We start from the raw sequence: 19,995 nt of genomic DNA, 5'->3' as shown, positions 1-19,995 counted from the left end.
TAGAGCAGGGTTTAGAGCTGTTGTGCATAGGGTCGCTATGAGTCGGAAATGACTCGATGGCACATAACAACAACAACAACATTCTGACCAAGGACATGATGAAAATTTTCAGACAGAACGGGAGGGGAATGTAGAACAAAACTAAAAAAAAAAAGGCCAGATCTACTGTGCCGTGATGCAGATGACACAACTCTCCCTACTTATTCACTCAGAATGCTGAGTAAATGTTTCAAAAGCTGGAATACATGAACAATGTGGCATCAGGATTGGAGGGAAACTCATGGACCATCTGTGTTAAGCAGATGACATAACTTTGTTTGCAAAAAGTGATGAAAACTTGAAGTATTTGCTGCAAAAATCAAAGGTGATAGCCTTCAATATGAATTACATCTCAACATCAAGAAAATAAAAATCTTCACCACTGGACCAAGAGGCAACACCTTGAAGTTGTCAATGACTTCATTTTACTTTGATCTGTAACCAACACCCATGTAAGCAGTAGCCACAAAAATCAAAAGGCACTGGGAACATATGCTGTCAGGGACCTCCAGAAAGTGCTAAAGACCAATGATGTCAGTTTAAAGATCAAGATGTGTCTGGTCCCTGTCCCTGTATTTTCAATTGCTTCATACGCATCTGAAAGTTGGACAATGAGTAAGGAAGACTGAAGAAGATCTGGTGTATTTAACTGTGATGTTGGCAAAGACGACTATCCCAGGGACTGCCAAAAGAACAAACAAATCTGTCTTGGACGAAGTACAACTTGGGCGTTCCTTAGAGGCAAGGATGATGAAACTTCAGCTCGTATACTCTGGGCATGTTATCAGAAGGTGCAAGTCTTTTGTGGGGTGGGTGTGGGGGAGTGCAAGGGGCAGCTATCCTGCTGGGGAAGGTGTAAGCAAAAGAGAGACGACCCTAAAGGAGATGGATTAACACAGTGACTGTAACATGGTGATATGAGGGAGAGAATGGCACAGCATAGGACAGGGTTCTCCTATTGAGTCTTTATGAGTTGTAGTCTACTCAACAGCACCTAACAGCAACCACCTCGCTGAGAATACACAAGACCTAATAAAACGCAAAGATGTAGCCTTCAGAACGATTTATATCTCAACCAAAATCCGTACAAGTGGATCAATAAACAGCATTATGGTAAACAGAGCAAAGACTGGAGTTATTGAGAATTTAATTTTACTTAGATCCACAATCAGAGCCCATGGAAGCAGCAGTCAAGATATCAAACAAAACTGTATTGCACAAATCTCCTGCAAAGGATCTTTTTCAAATTCAAAAGAGCAAGGGAGGGAGTTCTGGTGGCTTAGTGGTAAGGAGCTGCGCAGCCAACCCAAAGGTACACAGTTCAAATCCAGCAGCTGTTCCACAAGAGAAAGATAGACAACCTCTTCTCACTCTATTGAAAACCTGGAGGGTCAGCTATGGGTTGGTTCCAACTAAATGGTACACAACAACAAAGAGCAAGGATGGTAGATGGAGGGCTAAAGAGCAACTGATCCAAACCATGGTATTTTCAATTGTCACAAATGCATGAATTGCACTGGAAAAGTCTGCTGTCAGGGACATCTCCAGAGTACTGAAGAGCAATGATGTCAATCTTGAGACTAAGGTGCACCTGAGCCAGGCCATGGTCTTCACAGTTACAAGCTATGCATCAGATATCTGGACAATGACTAGGGATGAAAGGAGAATTGATGCCTTTTAGCTGTGGTGCTGGAGATACCGTGGTACTGAATGTACCGTGGACTGCTAGGAGAACAAACAGGTTTGTCCTGGAGAGGGTGCAACCAGGCTGCTTTTTGGAGGCAAAGATTCTGAAGCTCCATCTGACATACTTTGGGCATGCTGCAAGGAGGGACCAGTCCTAGGAGAAGGACATTATGTTTGGGAGGGTGGAGGGACAGTGCAAGAGAGGAAGACCCTGGATGAGATGGATTGACTCAGTGACTGGGATAATAGGGGCAGGTGTATCAGAGACCATAAGGTTGGCTCAGGATAGCGCAGGGCTCAGAGCTGTTGTACATACGGTTGCTATGAGTTGCAGGAGACTTGACGGCACATAACAACAACAACAACATATGCATGTGAAAGCTGGACAATGAAGAAGAAAGACAAAAGAGGAATCCCTGCCTTTGAATTGTGGTTTGGGTGAGGAGTACTGCATATAACATAGACTTTTAAGAGAACAAACAAATCTGTCTGTCTTGGTAAAAGCACAGCCAGAGTACTTCTCAGAGGGGAAGAAGGCAAAGCAGGAGAAAAGACATCACAGGTGGTAGAGTAGCCAGAGAAAAGAAAGAAAACAGACCCTCAACAAGGCCGACTGACTGGCTGCAAGCACGGGCTCAAAAACAGAGGCAGCTGGGATGGTGCAGGACTGGGTAAGGTTTTGTGCTGTTGCACATAAGCTGTTGTTGTTGCATGCTGTTGAGTGGGAAATGACTCTCCAGCTGACCCTCCAGAGGGTTTTCAGGGGAAGTTTAATAAACAGGAGGAAACTATCCATCCTTCTCCTGCAGAGCAGCTGGTGGCTTTGAACAGTGTGCCTGCGGGACTGCAGTGCAGCTTCTTATCACTGGGACGTTGGCGCTAACTCAACAGCACCTAATAACAACTGGACTCAGAGAGTCTAGAGGGACTCTTGGGACCTGAGATCCTTTGAACCTAGAATCGAAGCTTTTTCTTGGGTCCCCCTTTAGCTAAATAATAGATTGGCTTAACAAAATAAACAATCATCACCTGTGAATAATGCAGCCCCTTAAACAATAAACTAGATGAGAACAAACTGTCAACACTTCCCCAAAAGCAGTGATGAGAAGGCAAGCAGGGGCTAGGAAGCCAGATCCTTGGAAAGGAACAAACAGAACTGAGATAATGAGAATTCTGACACGTCAATGTGAAAATGATAACCAATGGCACAGAACAATTTGTATAAAAATTGTTAAAAGAGAATTTCATTTACTCCGCAAATGCTCACCTAAAGCACAATAAATTTTTATTAAAAAAGAGAAGAAAAAGCTCCTCTCATCCCTCTTCTTCAGAATTCCTTTAGGTAACTATAATTGAATATTCTTTCCCTGACTCTGAAAAGAACATAACCCAAGGATGTTTGCTTCCTTCAAGGACTCGAGAGCCATCTCTGTTCAATGAAATCAGCAAGGAAGAGCACTTCCCTACTGCCTGTTTTCCAGAAGGAGATTAGCATAGCTTCAAGGATCCTGCCATAAAAATCACGAGAAAATTATCAATTTTGCTAATTTCGTGAACACACAGATGTAACGACTTGTATATACTCAGCTATATAAAGGATCAGACTCCTTTCTATCTATGCAATCTTCTTAGCAGACTGCACTCTAATAACTTATTCAATAATAAAAAATTTAATTAAAATAAAAAAGCCAGCTCAGGAGTCTTTTTCCTGCATGTCTTAGCCTGTGCTATACTGAGGTGGACCCACCAAGACTAAGTCATCAGAGGAATAAGGCAGTAAGCTGCTTCTCAGGACGTGCCCCTTCTGGGCTCGTGCCTCTCATTCCCTCAAAGCATTTCCCAAGTAGCTGTGTTTTTATCTGGGATCTACTGGGATGTCTCGCTTCTCTTTAAAGCTCTGGCCCTCAGTCTTCCTTAGGTATGAATAAAGTAGTGGGGTATGGTGGGGGCAACTTAATACAAATGAAATGATGCTTAACTTCACTAATAATGTGGAAACTGAAAATTGTGATCACTACCAGATACCATTGTGTCTACCAGATTCAAGATATGGCCACACCCCGATGAAGGGGCGTGTGTGAAAGCAGGAATGTGGGCAACAGGAGCTTACACACAGGGCTGGCAGGAAGCTTAGCTAGTAAAAGCATTTAGGAGAAGAATGCGGCTTTCTCTAGTCATGCTGACAGATCACGATCCCTACCAGCCCGATTCCATGCCTAAATCTATGCCTGAGGAAAACCTTTACAAAGGTATACCAGGAGGAATGTGCGAGAATGGTCACAGGCGCAGTATTCACAAAAATGTTAACCACAGCAGAATGGTTAAATCTACCATGCTGTAGTCAGACCACAAAATAGCATCCAGCAGTGAAAATGAGCCAAGACAGACAAGGACGAGCCACAAAAATGTCAGCAAAATACAGAGGAAGTTAGAAAAGAATACTGGCAGCACGACCCTACAAGTAGGGTTCTATTTACATAAAAATTTTTTAAAAAGTAAATAATACACTGTTTAGGGCACACACAGGCAAACTACCAGGGCCCCAAGGCCAAATACAGCTCAGCCAGCAGCCTGGTTTTGTAAATGAAAGTTGTGTTTAACTTTTTATTGTGATTTGGAAGTCTACAGAGCCAACTGACTTTCCAGTCAACCATTCATACAACATTTTTTAAATCACATTAATGACAATTTTCATATTACAACAGCATGTTCTCTGCTCCTTTCTGTGATTCTAATTTTCATTCATCCTTCCATCCTATCTTTTCCTGGGAGCTTTGTTGTTGTTGTTGTTCTTATGTGCCGTCAAGTCGCTTATGACTCATAGAGACCCTAAGTACAAAGTACAACAGCCTTAAACTCTGCTCTGTCCTATGCCAATTGCACTGTCTCTGATACACCCATCCCAATTACCCCAGTCACTGAATCAATTCACCACATAGAGGGCCTTCCTCTCCTGCGCTGTCCCTCCACCCTCCCAAGCATGATGTCCCTCTCCAAGGACCAGTCTCTCCTTAAAACATGTCCAAAGTATGTTAGACGGAGCCTCAGAATCCTTGACTACAGGGAGCCGCCCAGTTTAACCCCTTCCAAGATGAATCTGTTTGTCTTCCTAGCAGTCCACGGTACCTTCAATACTCTTTTCCAGCACCACAACTCAAAGGCATCAATTCTCCTTCTATCCTCCTTAGTCACTATCCAACTCTCTGATGCATAACAAGTGATAGCAAAGACCATGGCCTGTATCAGATGCACCTTAGTCTCCAGAGAGACAACATTGCTCTTCAGTACTTTGGAGAGGTCCCTAACAGCAGACTTTCCCATGGCAATATGTCTTTTAATTTCCTGGCTCCTGGTGCCGAGAGTGTTGACTGTGAAGCCAAGCAAACTAAAGATGTAAACAATCTCAATCTCTTCACCATCCATCCTGATGCTGCCAATTGGTCCAGTGGTGAGAATCTTTGTCTTCTTGACATTGAGCCTCAATCCATATTGGAGGCTTCAGTCCTTGACTCTCTGCAGCAAGTGTTTCAGGTCCTCCTCAGTTTCAGCAAGCAGGGTTGTGTCATCTGCATAACGCAGACTGTTGATGAATCTGCCACCAATTCTGACACCACACTTCTCCTCATAGGGCCCAGCCTCCCGGATAATCTGTTCTGCATACAGGTTGAAAAGGTATGGGGACAGCACATATCCCTGGCGTACGCCCTTCCCAATTTTGAACCATGCAGTATTTCATTGTTCTGTTCTGACGACTGCCTCTTGGTCCAAGTATAGGTTTCGCATTAGCACGATCAAGTGTTCTAGGATTCCCATTCTTCTCAGAGTCAGCCAGTTTGTTATGATCCACACAGTCAAACACCTTTTCATAATCAATGAAACACAGAGAGACATTCCTCTGGTATTCCCTGCTTTCAGCTAAGATCCATCTAACATTAGTTACAATATCCCTAGTACCATGACCCCTTCTAAGCCTGGTCTGGACTTCTGGCAGTTCTCTGCTGATGTGCTGTTCCAGTCGTTTTTTAATAATCTTCAGCAGAATCTTGCTTGCATGTGAAATCAACGATATTGTTCTATAGTTTCCACACTCTGTTTGGTCACCCTTCTTTGGGATGGGAACAAACACAGACTTCTTCCAATCAGTTGGCCAAGTGGTTGTTCTCCAGATTGGCTCCTTGGGCAAATACCATCCTTTTGATTCTGTATGGTTGAGTGGTCAAAGGAGAATATTACCTGATAAGCCTATCTATTGTTTGACCAGAAATTGAGCCATGGGGTAAGGTCAGCTCCAGACTTGAAGGATAAGTAAAGATCACATTCCCAGAGATTCTGAGAGTCCTGTCAGACCAGCATGGTCTTGCTATCTTTAGGATTCTGAGTTTAGTTTCTCTTTTCTCTCTGTCATTGCCCTCAAGGTGGCATTCCAGTGGGCTTTCCACTGACATTCCAGTGGGCTTCAGCTGACATTACAGCTGACATTCCAGTGGGCTTTCAGAGGCTGTGAACCACTCAGGAGAAGACTGCCTATCTTTCCCCACAGGGCAGATTTGAACCTTTGATTTGGAAGTGCCACCAGAACTCCCTAATTGTACTAACAATTAGTACTTTTTGACTGATAATTTCCATGTAACTTTGATTTTCTTCACTTTTCTCTGCTCCAGACAGGGCAATAGTTGTATTTTAGGTGGCCACTTGCAAGCTTTTTCAGACCCCACTCAATTCTCACCAAAGTTGTAGGACGTTGTCTTGTGGACTAGGTTGTGCCAATTGATTTCAATGTCCCCCCCCCTCAGCTATGATGCTGAGGCTCTAGGACCAGGAATTGATTCCCTCAGGGTGTTTGGTGATAACTAAGCAGTTTCTATAATTTTGCTTTTTGTCTACTGTTATGCAACACATACAAATATGCTTGCAGAAATCCCACCTATGAAACCTATGGGATGGTCACCTGCCCGTTTGTTTGTCTTGCTTGCCTGCCTCTGCAACCACATATAGATTAATGCTCATAATTAACTACGCAAGACTATGTATGTAACAGTATTACCTTTGCTGCCTGTTTGGGTTTTTTTTTTAATTTTTTATTCTTTTGTGTGTGTGTGTGTGTACTGTCAAATCGGATCTGACTGGTACAGGAGGAGATTGTCCCTCCTTATTAGAACCGCCATCTGTTGTTTCTGTAAATAAAGTTTTATTTGGACACAGAAACACTCCTTAATTCCTATCTCGGTCTTTGAGAATGGAATAGTTGCCACTGAGATTATATGGTCTGTTTGAAGACAAAAGAAACAACTGATCACATCCAGGGGTATATATCCATGTGGCAAATTTTAAAGAAAAAGAATGCCTAATCCAAATTCCAAGAGAGTACTAATCTTTGGAGAGGTGGGAAGGAAGAACTCTGTGGCCAGTCCTCACAGAGTTACACTGTTAACCCAAAGGTGGTTTCGATCTACCAGATGCTGTGAGGGAGAAAGGATGGGCAATTTCTTCCCTTCTGATTCACAGCCTTGGAAACCCAATGGTGGGTCAACCATGAGTCAGTTCCAATTCCACCTCAATAGCAATGAGCATGAGATTTGTTCATATAGGGACATCTGAGGTAGCAGCAGGTGATACACTTGTTTAAACTGGCTGGTGGGCACGCAAGTGTTTGCTTTATTATCAGACCAAGGGTATGTTTTCATAATTAAAGCGCAAAATAGCAAATCTGTATGGGAAGCTAATAATTCTTATGAGTGAAGTTCTACTGAAAGACCAGACAATACTACACCCCTACACAAGGACATTAGAAAAGAGTGTTGGGGACAGTGACAGTGGCTGGAGATGAGGGTTCCAGGCTCAGGGAAATGTGGGATCACCAAGAAGGGGTCACTAGAGTGGAGGAAATTCCCTGTTGAGAGAGGACAAAGGGAAATGAAGCCAAGGCCAAAGGTTGATAGCCTTCTTTGGTAGCAACTACAAAAGCCCAGTGAAGGAGTCTAAGAAGGTAGTCAGGGAAGAAGGAGAGGCAGGAAACAAAGAGGCTGCTGGCCCTGGGAGCCCAGCATCAGCGTCAGCTTGAAGACACTGGTAGCTCATCAGATGCAGCCAATTATTCAGGAGGATAAAAGCTGGTGCCTCCATGGGGAGGGGAAAGATAAGTCTAGGGGAGGGTGAAGGGACATCCTGGGCCCATTTCCTATTTGTCTTCTTCCTCTCTCATGAGTTATTTCTGCAACTTGTATAAGGAAAAAAAGAAGAAAATCCGTTGTCATTGAAACAACTCCAATTCATGTGTGCTCCAGTAAAACCGTGCCCCATCACGTCTTCACACCTCTGGATGAACTGGAACCTCCAATCTTCTGGTTACCAGCTAAGTGCATTAAAGGTCTGCACCACTCAGAGAAAGATTGCTAGGGATCACTGGTCACTGGGATCAAGGGTGATTAAATGTACAAAGTATGTGTCACGAAGAGCTATGTGGAGAAAGCCAGGAGCTAACTGCAGCCTGGTGCTTGACCTATTCTGGAAGTCAGAGAAAGCTGCTCGTGGAGTGGGGAGGCAGCTCCCCTGGAAAGTCTTTCCAATTACAGGGATTTAGAAGTTGGAAGAACTTGGTAATTTTTACATGCTGCTGGGGCTGAGTTACAGAAATTAATCCCAAAGGCCCACAGTTCTAATCCACAAGCTGCTCTGTGGGAGGACAGGCAATCTTCTTCTATGTTATTATTGCCTCTGAAAACCCGCCAGAAGGTCAGCTATGGGTTGGTTCTGACTCAGTGGTACTTAACAACAACAACAACAACATGCCTGCTACCAGAGAAGGTGCCAGATGCATTTTTTCAGCAGGGAAGGAAAGACATTAATGTTCACTGAAAACCTACTATATGCCAGGAGCCTTCCCTATACCTATACTCTTTCTTAAAAAGTGTTTCTATATTTATCTAAAAGGGAAACTATAATGATGAAGGTGGGAGCACTGAATGTGCCCTTGAAAAAACTTGACATTTCTAAGAGAAGTCCCAAATAAGTCAGGGTTTCAGATGCTGCTCTCGGCACCATCACATTCCCCAGCTACACAGTGGGAGCTGCTGGAGAACTGGTGACCTCTACAGTCGCTTCCAATACAGGCTTCTGCTGTGATCCCGTAAATAACTGAGAGCCCAGGGCAGCATCCAGGCTGCTCAGGAGAAACACCTGCTTCGGGCAAGTCTTGTCCACAGGCGCAGGAGGCTGTGATTCACTCTGTCCACAGAGCACCAGCAGCACAATGACATCAAATGCAGTGACAACTCAAGCCACAAATGCTCTGGAAAAGGGACTCCTTAAGAACAAAGTTGGCTGTTCTGCCCCAAACTTCATTCATCATCTGGCTGTGCTGGTGCAGGCTGCCAGGCTCCCAGCGGAGCTCCAGGAAGCTGGGGAGTGGGGAGACGCCCTCGGTGCCTTCCACTTGTCCGTGAGCAGGGCTGACCTTGGGCACAGGGCTGAGGCTTTGGCCTCTGGTTTTCCCATGGAGGTGGTGCCCCTGCCCTGCCCACCACCCTCTGTGAACACCACAAATTCTTGGAGATATGACTTCACTGCTTACTCACTTCTATGAGGACCCCCTCTCAGCTTGCTGCACGGGAGTCAAAGCTGAGTCAAGGCTGGTGCCCTGTCCCCAAAGAGCTCACGGTCTCTGGGTAAGGCCATACACTGAAATGAACCTGGATAACCCTCCAGAGTCAGGGCCCTTGGGTGATACACATGGCTCATGTGCTCAAACACTAACTAAAAGTTTGTTAGTTCATATCCACCCAGAGGCATCTTCAAAATAAGGTCTGGCAATTTACTTCTGAAAATTCTAATCCTCCTAAACAATCAACCACATGAAGGCTGCAAGAGTTGTATTTCCCCAAAAATGAAGCTCAGAGGGCAGGAGAAAAGGTCAAATGGAATTGGGGAGCCCAGAAAGTAAAATGGTGTTATAAAACAAACAAAACATCAAAATCATTGACTGGAAGAAAATGAATTTGCTCTGTAAACTTTCACCTAAACCATTTTTTTTTCCCATTACAGGAGTCCAGAATGAAGGCTGCACAGTGGAGTGGACTTGGGGGGAGGGAATGCATAACAATGAAAGAGTTTTCTTTTTTTCTTTTACTTTTCAAGGAGAAGAGTGAATTGGGGGCGAGGGGGTGAGCATGGAGAAAAGTGCAACAATGAATGACTGGAAACCCAAAGTCTCTGTAACCTTTCAGTAAAATTTAAGAGAGAGAGAGAGATCCATGAGGCTGCCATGAACTAAAGTTGACTCAACAGGAAGAAAACCCCCCACCAGACTCGGGGCAGTGGGGGTTGCCGCACCCCAGTGCTCATGTCGCTGTGCAGCAGCTGTGACCGTCACATGAAATATGTTCACGGAGAAGGAAGAACGACCTCGGTGACTTTCAGGGAGGAAGACAGCAGAGGACTGAACGCGGACTTTCCCGATGATGAGAAGCGCCAACTGGGCTTCGGGGTGGGAGAGAGCTTCCACCCTCCTTCCCCAAGTAGAGCGTGACAAATGCCAGGACAGGGGACCTGGTGCAGGGTGACAGCTGCTAACGCTGCTGGCATTTCCCAGCCAGGAAGCTGTGCCCTGAGGGCTGCCATGCTTCACTCAGTGTCTGCATCTGGTGTGACCTTTGCTCAAAACAACCTCCAAGTCTCTTTCACACCAGCAACGTGTTAATGAGACAATCCACGTCCATCTGGGAGAGGTTTCCCCTTCAAGCTGCACAGCCGCCTGTCGTGGGAGGGAGGCTGGCCCACGGTGCCAGGCTAGACTCAGGCGCATCTGATGTCACCAGGCCAACAGAGGCAGGGCTTGCACGCCAGAACAAGGTTACAGAGGTGCAGCGACGGGCAAGGCACAGGCCTCACAGTACCTAAAGTACCCAACTGACTGTCATTGCAGTTCAGATGGACAGTTAGAACGAAAGGTCTATAAAAAGTGCAATGTAACAAACTAAATTTAAAAAAAAAAAGTGCAATGTCACTGCAATCCCAGAGGTACACGGTTCAAATCCACCAGATGCTCTGTTGGAGAAGGAGGGGGCAATCTCCTCCTGTACCAGTCAGATCCAATTTGACGGTATACATAAAAAATAATAAAATAAAATTTTTTTTAAAAAGTACAAGGTATTCAAATTTTATAAATAAACTTGCTTAAAAAAACAAGTCAACCTGGGGTGGAAGGAGGGGGGTAAAATGTGCAACAAAGAATGAATGAATGAATGAATGAAAATCTAACTTTTCTATAAACTTTTGTTAAAAATCACAATTAAAATAAAAAATTTTATTTTTAAACAAAGTATGGGACCATTCTCAATACGATGGAACACAATAGTAGGGAAGCCAAGAAACATACACTTCCGCAGCTCAAGAGAGTTCATACCTGGAGGGACAGCCCTTGAACAGCATTTTCCCACCACCTGCCCGAGGTGTCCCACGTTTGCGAGGCCAGTGAATACGGGGCCCACATAAATTCTCATGAACAGGGGAAAAAGAGAGATCAGGCCATGTGCTCAGTGACTTGTTGGGGTCAGGGAAGGCAAGTGACAAGAGAGTTGAGGGGGCAGTACAAGCAGCGGGCCAGAGGCCCAGGGTCAGTTAGCACACTGTACTCTAGTCCTACTCTAATCCACGGGTGGGAGGACAATGCTTCTGGGAGAGGAGGAACTCGGGCACAGCTGGGGAGGAGGGACGCTGCAGAGGACCAGGAGGGGAAACACCTGAAACACACCCCAGGGAGTCACTGCCCTGGGGTCCTTCTCCCTTCCCAACCCCTGAAAGCAGTTGAAGACATGTGGGCTTTACTCCAGAGCGGCCTCAGCAGGCCTGACGTAGGGTTTGCACTAGTGTCTGGTGCTCAGTGTCCAAGTCACAGGACAGAAATGTGCATGTGTGCACTTCCAAGTGCCAGTCACAGATCTGACAGAAGTCTAGCTCTGTCCCTACTTTTCACACCCTTTTTCATACCCTCACAAGGAACTTTTTGTAGAACAAGGTTCCCTCAAGTTCTCTAGTACCAAAGTGGCAACACAGAACTCTGTAGATGCAGAGGGGCAGGGCACCAGGAACGCCAGATGGCTGTGTGCCCCAGGAGCAGTGGTCCCGGGTCCTCTGGCTCACAGTGAGCCCCAGTGATAGCCCATGGACTACAGGCTATCGCTTCTCAAGCTACTCAGTAACCTGACAGGTCTCCCACACCAAGCCTCCCCTGAGCTGCACTCTGCAGCGAGGGACTGAGCCCACCCCACCCCACCGGATTTCCCAGAGCTGTCTGATCTGGCTCGGACCCCACCACGCTGTCACTGCCTTCAAGAACTGCAAAGTCTGAATGATAAAGTGGCTGACACTTTGACAAATTACTAAAAGCCCAGCTAATAGGACTAAAGCGCTTTCCTGAAGAAAGTCATTTTATCTGTATTTAAGCCCAATCTAGCTTTGGATAACTCAACTGACAAAAGTGCAAACCCATCTCAAGGATGGCAGGCAAGCCAACAGAAACTATAGATAAAAGAAAACAGGTCATCCTGATTCACCACCTCTCACGCTGGCAAGAGGCCAGGCAATTCTAGCTCAAACATAGAGATGAGAAGTGGTAATTACAAGTGTGAAATCACCAGGTCTCCCAGGAGGGAGGGGGAAAAAAGAGAAAAGCTCTGCTCAGATCAAACACAAGGTGCCTGGCTACTGTGTGCAACGAAGGCGTTTCAAACTTCCTGTCTCATTTTGTGCCCACCAGCACCCAGCAATGAGTCTTCACAGGCACTCAGCAACCAGCTGTTGGGTACTATCTGAACCTGGACGAGGACAACCTGCTACCCGCACATAATGATGTATGGAAATGCTTCCCACAAGCCAGGGAGAAGCTCTGGCAGAAGCAGCTAGGCACTGGCCGTCAGATGGACAGGATACAAACGACAGTCCTGCCAAGCCTCACCAGCAGTGTGAACGTGGTCACTGCCCCTGCCTTGACCTTGGCCATAAACAAGGAGTTCTAGGATTTCCTCCTGAGTAAAGGGAAGAGTTGTACCAACCAGAATAAAAAGAAGTGCTCTGAATTGGGGTGACTCTGTGCACATGGGCTGCTGGGAGAATCTTGCCTTTGTGGACAGGAACCTGCACCCAGAGATGGGGAGTCAGTCACCAGCAAGAACTCAGGCTGTCCCTGGGGGACATTAAACTCAAGGCCATCCCCTGTGCTGTGCTCAGTAGCTTTGGCAGGGAGAGGCCTGCACCAGGCACTCTTTACTATCCCCCATTCCAACCCCGCCCCGTTTGCTACTACAGTTAACATGGGTCACTTGGAGTGTACCCCACATGTGTTGGAGCTGAACTGTGCCCCACAGGGTTTTCAATGGATACTTTTTCAGAAGCAGATCCCTAGCCTTTCATCCAAAGCACGTCTGGGTGACCAGGAACCTTTAGCCTTTGAGTTAGCAGCCGAGTGCATCAGTTGTCCATACTACTCGCCACTCAGGACTCCCACTTCCTCCTGAGGAGGAATGCTGATGAGGTAGAGATAGGATACACTGTGGGCGGGACACAAGGGGACAGGCAGAAGGCAGTTCATAAAGGTGAGGCCCAAGCAAGGGTCTAGTCTTCAAAAGAAACAGAGGGATTGGAAGCTGATTCTTCTGAGCAGGGGAGAAAGAGAACAATGGCCCTGTGCTTTTCTTAACCCAAGTGATTGTGAAGTGAAAATGGAGACATGGTTTGGAGGGGAACGAGAACTCTGGCCAAAGAGACATAGGAATTTCAGGTGACAGTAGATAATCCAAGTGAAAACTTTCATTCAAATGAACACAGAATAAAGACAGAAAGATACTATGACAAAACAATTATGAGATATCATCTCACTCCAGCAAGATTAGCAAAGTTGGACAGAATAGCAAACAAATGCTGGTGAGGTTGTGGAGAAACTGGAATCCTTCTTCACCGTTGATTGGAGTGTAAAATGGTGCAACCACTACAGAAGGCAGTGTGGCGTTTTCTCAAAAAGTTACAAATAGAAATACCATTTGACCCAGCAATTCCACTACTGGAAATATACGCTAAAGAAATCAGAACTGCCACCCAGAGAGATATATGCACACCCATGTTCATTTCAGCTTTGTTCACAATAGCAAAGAGTTGGAAACAATCCAAGTGCCCATCAACAAACGAATGGATAGCGAAGCTGTGGTATATTCACACAATGGAATACTATGCTGCATTGAAAAGCAAGGAATTAATGAAGCATTATACAAAATGGGCGACCTTATGCTGAGTGAAATATCTCAGTCACAAAGGGATAAACACTGCATAATGCCACTATTATAAAACAGGACTGAAATCGGGGTTGAGGGGAATCTAAGAAAAGAGGGTTTAAATAATGTATACTGCATTGAGTAGTATACCAATTGGTAGCATCAGGATGGATGGTGAAGAGATTGAGATTGTTCACAGCTTCAGTTTGCTAGGCTCCACAGTCAACACTCTTGGCACCAGCAGTCAGGAAATCAAAAAGCGTATTGTGATGGGAAAGTCTGCTGTTAGGGACCTCTCTAAAGTACTCAAGAGCAACGGTGTCTCTCTGGAGATGAAGGTGCATCTGATACAGGCCATGGTCTTTGCAATCACTTGTTATGCATCAGAGAGTTGGACAATGACTAGGGAGGACAGAAGGAGAATTAATGCCTTTGAGCTGTGGTGCTGAAGAAGAGTATTGAATGTACCATGGACTGCCACGAAAACAAACAGATTCATCCTGGAGAGGATTAAGCCAAGCAACTCCTTGGAGGCAAGGATTCTGGGACTTCGTCTGACATACTTTGGACATGTTGCTAGGAGGGACGCGTCCTTGGAGAGGGACATCATGCTTGGGAGAGTGGAGGGACGGCGCAGGAGGGGAAGACCCTCTATGAGACGGATTGATTCGGTGACTGGGGTAATCTGGATGGGTGTGTCAGAGGCAGTGCGGTTGGCACAGGATAGAGCAGGGTTTAGGGCTATTGTGCATAGGGTCGCTATGAGTCGCAAACGACTCGACAGCAGATAATAACAACAACAATACTGCATTGAAGGAAATGAGGGAGAGACCTGTTTGAAAGGAATATATGATAAGGTATTATTTTCATGACAAGAGTCCAGAATGAGAGCTTCATGCGGGGAGTGGACTTAGGCAGGGGAGATTGTATAAAAATGAAAGTCTGTTTGTTTTTTTACTTTTCAAAGAGAAAAACCAATGGGGGGAGGGATGGGCAGGGAGGAAAATATGCAACAATGAATGAATGGAAATCCAAAGTCTATAAACGTCATTAAAATTTCAATTAAAAAAAAAAAGACCAGATGATGCTTCCGCTGATATCCCTATTTCATTCTGTTCTTATAACAAGGTGGGGGAAAAATACCTAGGAAGATAGCAGAAAAGAAGGAATCAGAAAAAGCGCCATTACCAGAATAAAGAAGTATCAAGCTGCAATGAAAAAAAAAAGAAGGAATCAATTCAAGAACTACTCCAAAAATATTTCAGAAAATCCAATTCCATCCCAAATAACACCAAAATCAGACAATATGAGAGGCAGTGCTGGCAAGGGCACAACAGACTGACATTCTTGAGCACACTGGGAGGAAAGAAGCACTTTTGGAAGGCAGTTTGGCAACGGGCATCAGGAATCCTAAAGTGTGAGTATCTCCACTCATAATAATGGCTCTTCTAGGAATCTGTCCTAAGGAAATCCTCAAAAAAGAAAGGTATGTGATAGGTGTGAGAATATCGGTCTCAAGGAGACACTTATTACGTATAATGGCACAGAAGTGGAGGAAACGCCTTAAATATCCAACCACAGGGGAAAGATTAAGAACATTATATGTCCTTGATGGAAATACCAAACAGGCATAAAAATGTTAGTTATGAAGACCATCAGGTAACAGGGAAATCCAGGATGCCTTTTTATTCCCTTATTCATAATGTTAAAAATGAAAAAGAAAAAGCAGGTTATAAGAGAGTATATATAGGCTCTAACAGGAACTTCTCATGTTTAGTTGGCTGGGTTTGGGTGTATTTTTGTCCCTCCACTTCTCTAACGTACTGTACTGCCTCTGATGAAATGGAAGTAACCAGCAGTATTCAAAACAGCTGGCCCGGGCGGTACCTTGGCTCCGTCCACACTGATGATGCGGTAGCTGTTCCTCGTGACATCGTAGAAGTAGGAGACGGTGACCGCCTGCTTGCTCGCTGGCACCCAGTTCTTCTTGGTGCTGGGATCGATCTGGAAGACATGCGCTCTCGTGGTGAAAATGGGCTGTTCTCTGCAAAGAGGAGAGAAGGGCCCTTGAGTTGCTGAAAGATGACTTTATGTGTCATTTATGGCTTTGTGGTGGATAGGCCACCTACTGCCCCAAAAGATTTAAAATAGCTTATGGGAGAAGATACATATGCATGAGGACAATTAAAATGAGACAAGCTGAGGCCCAGGAAAGAGGCAGCGCCAGCGAGGAGGGGCAATTCAACGCATCTCACAGTTCCCACCACGAGGCTGCAGGGCAGCGGCTTAATGAGCAGGATGCTGAAAATTCAACTCCTTGTTAAGTGTTTTCGCATCAGGTCAAGCATTCCTGTCTTTTTCTGACATCTTGTTTTAGGATCTTGCATTATTAGGACCCTGGAACCAAGACGTTTTTTAATATTTTTCAGTAACAAATTTTAGGGAGGAATTCTGTCACAATGTTGAGGGTTTTAAAGCCCCTGGGCAGCTCAATGTCTTATTTCTGGCAAATTCCAGTAACTGCTCACATCTGCAGCATATTCTAGATGAGGGGACTATTTCATATCCTTGTCAGTACCAATGGAGTCTACTTTGGGAACCATTTAAGAACTTTTCAATTAGACTGAGCTTTAGCATTTTTCAGTTTCTATCACGTGAACCTTCTAGAATTCACTTGGTAGGTGCCATGGAGTCGGGCCCAACCTGCAGAGATTCTGTGGAGCGCTGGTGGCACACTGTTTTGCACCATCAAGTCAGAACCAACTGAGAGCTGAGCCTCCAGCGGGTTTTCAGGGGCAGTAAATTGCATGGGAGGAGACTGCCCATCTTTCTCTCATGGAGCAGCTGGTGGATTTGAACCGCACACCTTGGTGTTGGCACCCCAATTCTTTACCACTGGTGGCCTAGTCCATAGCAAACTGTGCTGCCAACCTAAAGGTGGTGTTTCTCTGGTCATGTGAATCCACCAGTGGATCCTCCAAAGAAAGAGAATCTTCTCCCATGCAATTTACAGCCTCAGAAGCCCACTGGAAGGTCAGCTCTGAGTTCAGTGAGGGAGAGAGGAGGGGGAAGGAAGAGTAAGGGGAAGGGAGAGAGGAGGGAGGGAGGGAGAGAGGGAGAGGGATAGAGAGGGAGGAAGAGGAAGGGAAGGAGAGGAGGAGGAAAAGGGGGAGAGGGAGAAGAGGTGGGAGGGATGGAGAGGGAGGAGAGAGGGAGGGAGAGGAAGGAGGGAGATAAGGAGGGAGAGGGAAGAAGGGTTAGGGAGGGAGGGAGAGGGAGAGGGATGGATAGGGAGGGAGGGAGAGGGAGAAGGAGGAAGGGATAGCGAGGGAGGGAGGGAGATGGAAAAGGAGAGGGGAGGGGAGGGGGAGGGACAGAGGGAGGGAGGGAGGAGGAAGGGAGGGATGGAGAGGGAGAGGGAGAGAGACAGAGACAGAGAGATATGCACAAGGACAGTGCTGTTGTGCCAATCTATCTCTCTGGTGCTCTCCTTCTACTTAAAATTCATCAAATCCACCTCTTTTCCCTGTTCTTGGCTCTGGATTACTGTTCTTGCTTTTTCAGCCCACCCACTTCTAACCACTTTCTGTGATCATTAGTCGCATTACCACATCACCTATGCTGCTTTCTGTTTACTGGGGAATTGGATGCTGACAGCAAGCATTTAGAAATGAGGCAGATGGATAAAAATGATCCTGAACTCTTAAGGTTCTGCTTCACAGAGGAACACAAAATGGGACACATAACCATGACATGTGAAGAAAGAATCTTTAGGCAAACTGGCTCAAAATCCTTTCCCTCGCTCACTTCCTGCCACCGAGTCAGTTCTGACTTACAGTGACCCTGCACCAGGTTTCTGAGGCTGTGCGCTGTAATGTAAGGGACTGCCCATCTCCTGCAAAGCAGCCAGTGGATTTGAACTGCTGGCTTGACCTTTGGGTTACCAGTGCAATTCACTGCAGACTAAGTCACCAGGTTGAAAAGAAGACAAAATGAAGGGCAAGGGTTTAACTAGGCTGAACTCCAGGTTATGAATCCTTCTTGTTGTGTACCATCGGGTGGGAACCAAGCCATAGGAGACCCTCCAGAGGGTTCTCAGAGGCAAGAAATCACACAGAAGGAGATTGTCCATCTCTCTCTCTCAGGGAGCAGGTGGTAGATTCAAACGGCAGACCTTTGGATTGGTGTGCATCTCCTTACCACTAAGCCACCCCCTATCACTCCTAACATTCTACTAATTTAATAATAAATAGTTTATTGGAGATACAAAATTAAGTCAGAAGATAGCTTAAATCAACTCATCTTTTACTCCTTTTAATGTCAAAACACACAAACACACACACAAAATGTTACCATCAAGCCAGTTCTGACTCTTGAAGAGGCAACTGCACCTTTCTTCCATGGAGCGTGTGGCAGGTTTGAAAAACCTATGACTTTTTGCTTAGTGACGAAGCTGTCACTTTCTGAGGCACCCACCAGGGCAGAGCGCTACAATGGGTGATGTGGTCTCAAAAGGAAGTGGTTTTAAAATGTTTTAGGCAAAGAAACCTTTGAGCCCATCCTGACCCCAGAACACTTCCACATTATCACTTGAAAAAAGTGCTTCGTTAGGAGGGAATTTACCATCTGGGCCTAAAGCATGAACCATGGAATAACACCATTGAGCACCCCCCACCCCATGGTTCTAGGAAGAAGGGCAAGTCTTTCCATCACTATTCCTCAAAAGTGGGAGTGATAGGATCTATCTGGTAACTAGGATGACAGAGAGGAAAAGAGGAGTCCAATGGCATAATGTTTCAACACTCACCTGCTAACTAAAACATCAGTGGTTCAAAACCACCAACAGCTCAGAGGGAGAAATGACCTGACAATCCATTCTTCTAAAGGTTACTGCACTAAAAAAACCTATGGAGCATGTCTACTCTGCTTCATAGGATTACTAGGAGTTGGAACCCACTTAACGTCACCCAACAAATAAAAGGATGACAAATCGTTACATTTGGCAGGCAATACCAGAGTACTCTACAAACCCTAGCACAGAATTCAGAAAAACAGACCCCTGAGATAGTACAAGGGCTATAACTGGTCATAGGAATCAAGTCCCATGAATGTACAAATCAGTTCCAATAGGAAAACACAAGAGAAGCAGAACTTTCCAACCCAGGATGCTGTCATCCCTTCCCCACAGGGAACAACTGAAGAGATTGTGTATCAGGGAACCAAAACTACCCTTCATACCTAATTTCATTCTTCTTTCTTTGGTGTTCAATGCCCAGGGAATATATTTCAAATATACTCCCATTCCTTCTTTAGTGCTTTAAATAGAAAGCAGATGTTTCCGGATGGCAAGACGTTTCTTTAGCAGACAATATAACCTACTGTTCCCCTGCACAGTCTTTTTTAGAGCTGAATAAACACCAATTGCTGTTCATTGAAAACATTTTGGAACCTGACAGTAATTGTCCCCAAGAATAATTAAACATTCTGTGCAATGTATGTACGTTTGGAATATGAAAACCACTTGGCTCCATGTGAAATGATCCTGCAAAGAACTGGCATGATTAGTTTTTTTCCAGAAGAGAAAATAAAAGTAATGCTTGAACTTATTACAATGCTCAATTTGCAATGCTCAACTCCAGACTGTGTTTCTGACACAAAAAATATAAAACCTTACAGCATTTATTTCTTCTACCTCTATTTTTAATTAAACCATCCACACTTTATAGTCTTTAGAACAGTATTCTACAGTTTAAAAAAAAAATCAGTTTCCATGATGTCTTGTGGCAACACCAAGTGTGTCAGAGCTGAACTATATTCCACAAGGACTGATCTTTGAGACTGAAATACCTGGCTGTTTTAACAGAGTGCCTCAGGGCAGACTCAAACTTCTACCCTTTCCATTAACAGTGTACACCATCTAGGGACTCCTCACAGTGTCATAACTCAACAAAAACTACACTCATTGCCATCAAGTCACAAACAACCCATAGTTGATTCTCCAGTGGATTCT

General features: G+C 45.1%; 1 protein-coding gene across 1 annotated transcript in view; it reads right to left on the bottom strand.

Moving 5' to 3' along the window:
• HOMER2 (homer homolog 2 (Drosophila)) overlaps nt 1-18,665 on the bottom strand; it is a 75,576-nt gene extending 56,911 nt beyond the window's left edge. Inside the window, exons 1-2 of the mRNA XM_006885206.1 lie at nt 18,661-18,665; nt 15,873-16,029 (exon numbers count right to left, since the gene is read on the bottom strand). Coding sequence (XP_006885268.1) covers nt 15,873-16,029; nt 18,661-18,665 — 162 coding nt within the window. The remainder of the gene's footprint in view (nt 1-15,872; nt 16,030-18,660) is intronic.
• Between the last annotated feature and the right edge of the window lie 1,330 nt (nt 18,666-19,995).

The sequence above is a fragment of the Elephantulus edwardii genome, unplaced genomic scaffold (genome assembly GCF_000299155.1).
Source record: "Elephantulus edwardii isolate Elephantulus edwardi_28Jun2011 unplaced genomic scaffold, EleEdw1.0 scaffold00041, whole genome shotgun sequence".
Classification (NCBI taxonomy): Eukaryota; Metazoa; Chordata; class Mammalia; order Macroscelidea; family Macroscelididae; genus Elephantulus; species Elephantulus edwardii.
The sequence above is the reverse complement of the archived record's forward strand: the minus strand, read 5'-3'. Positions and strand labels throughout refer to the sequence as shown.